Genomic DNA, 847 nt, shown 5'->3' with positions numbered 1-847 from the left:
GCAGGCATCGCCCGCTGGCGGGCGGCCGGGCGGGAGCGCTAGCTCGCTTTCTCCCTGTGCGCAGAAAGTGTTGAGCTTTCGCTCGGCCCCCTCCCCATCCCGGGTGTCCTCCGTGTTTAAACTCAGGTTACAAACGAGCTGTGTTTCTCCGGCTAGAACCCTGGAAAAGCCTCGCATCTGGCAGAGCCGTAGAGAGAGGCAGCTGACATGAAAAATGCGCCCGGGCGTTGGGAGCGGAGCGGGGCTGGGCTGGCGGGGAGAGGTGCCGGGCGTTCCGCGGAGGGGGCCTCTCCCTCCACACTCCCTTGGATGTTTTTCTCATTGTAGGTCTTTGGCCATGAACCCCATCCAGAGACCTGAGATGTACATCATCGGCGCTCAGCCGGTGTGCAGCCAGCTGCCGGGGCTCTCCCCCGGGCAGCGCAAGCTCTGCCAGCTCTATCAGGAGCACATGGTGTTCATCGGGGAAGGGGCCCGCAGTGCCATCAAGGAGTGCCAGTACCAGTTTCGGCAGCGGCGGTGGAACTGCAGCACGGTGGACAACACCTCTGTCTTTGGGCGGGTCATGAAAATAGGTAGGAGCACCCAGCGCAGGGAGGTGTTGGGCGCAGGTCGGCTGTCCCCGTGTAGCTTTCTCCCTTTCTTCAAATGCACAGGCGGGAGTGATGAGTACCATTAGCACCGTTCCTAAAGCTGCTTTTAATGAGCTTTTCCATTCCTTAGTGTGCTGGTGCTGCGCCTGAGCGGGCGGCAGCAGAGCACCTGAAACACGGCAGGAGCTGGCTGAGGATGGGGCGGGGGGGGACAACAGTTTCGGGTGGAGGGGGCATGGGAAGGTCTGGAAGAG

General features: G+C 61.7%; 1 protein-coding gene across 1 annotated transcript in view; it reads left to right on the top strand.

Moving 5' to 3' along the window:
* The first annotated feature begins 323 nt into the window (after positions 1-323).
* WNT5B (wingless-type MMTV integration site family, member 5B) overlaps positions 324-847 on the top strand; it is a 15,183-nt gene continuing 14,659 nt past the window's right edge. Inside the window, exon 1 of the mRNA XM_008940263.1 lies at positions 324-575. Coding sequence (XP_008938511.1) covers positions 338-575 — 238 coding nt within the window. The 5' untranslated portion in view covers positions 324-337. The remainder of the gene's footprint in view (positions 576-847) is intronic.

The sequence above is a fragment of the Merops nubicus genome, unplaced genomic scaffold (assembly GCF_000691845.1).
Source record: "Merops nubicus isolate BGI_N331 unplaced genomic scaffold, ASM69184v1 scaffold44385, whole genome shotgun sequence".
NCBI lineage: Eukaryota > Metazoa > Chordata > Aves > Coraciiformes > Meropidae > Merops > Merops nubicus.
Note: the sequence above shows the minus strand (reverse complement) of the source record. Positions and strands in the feature narration are given on the sequence as shown.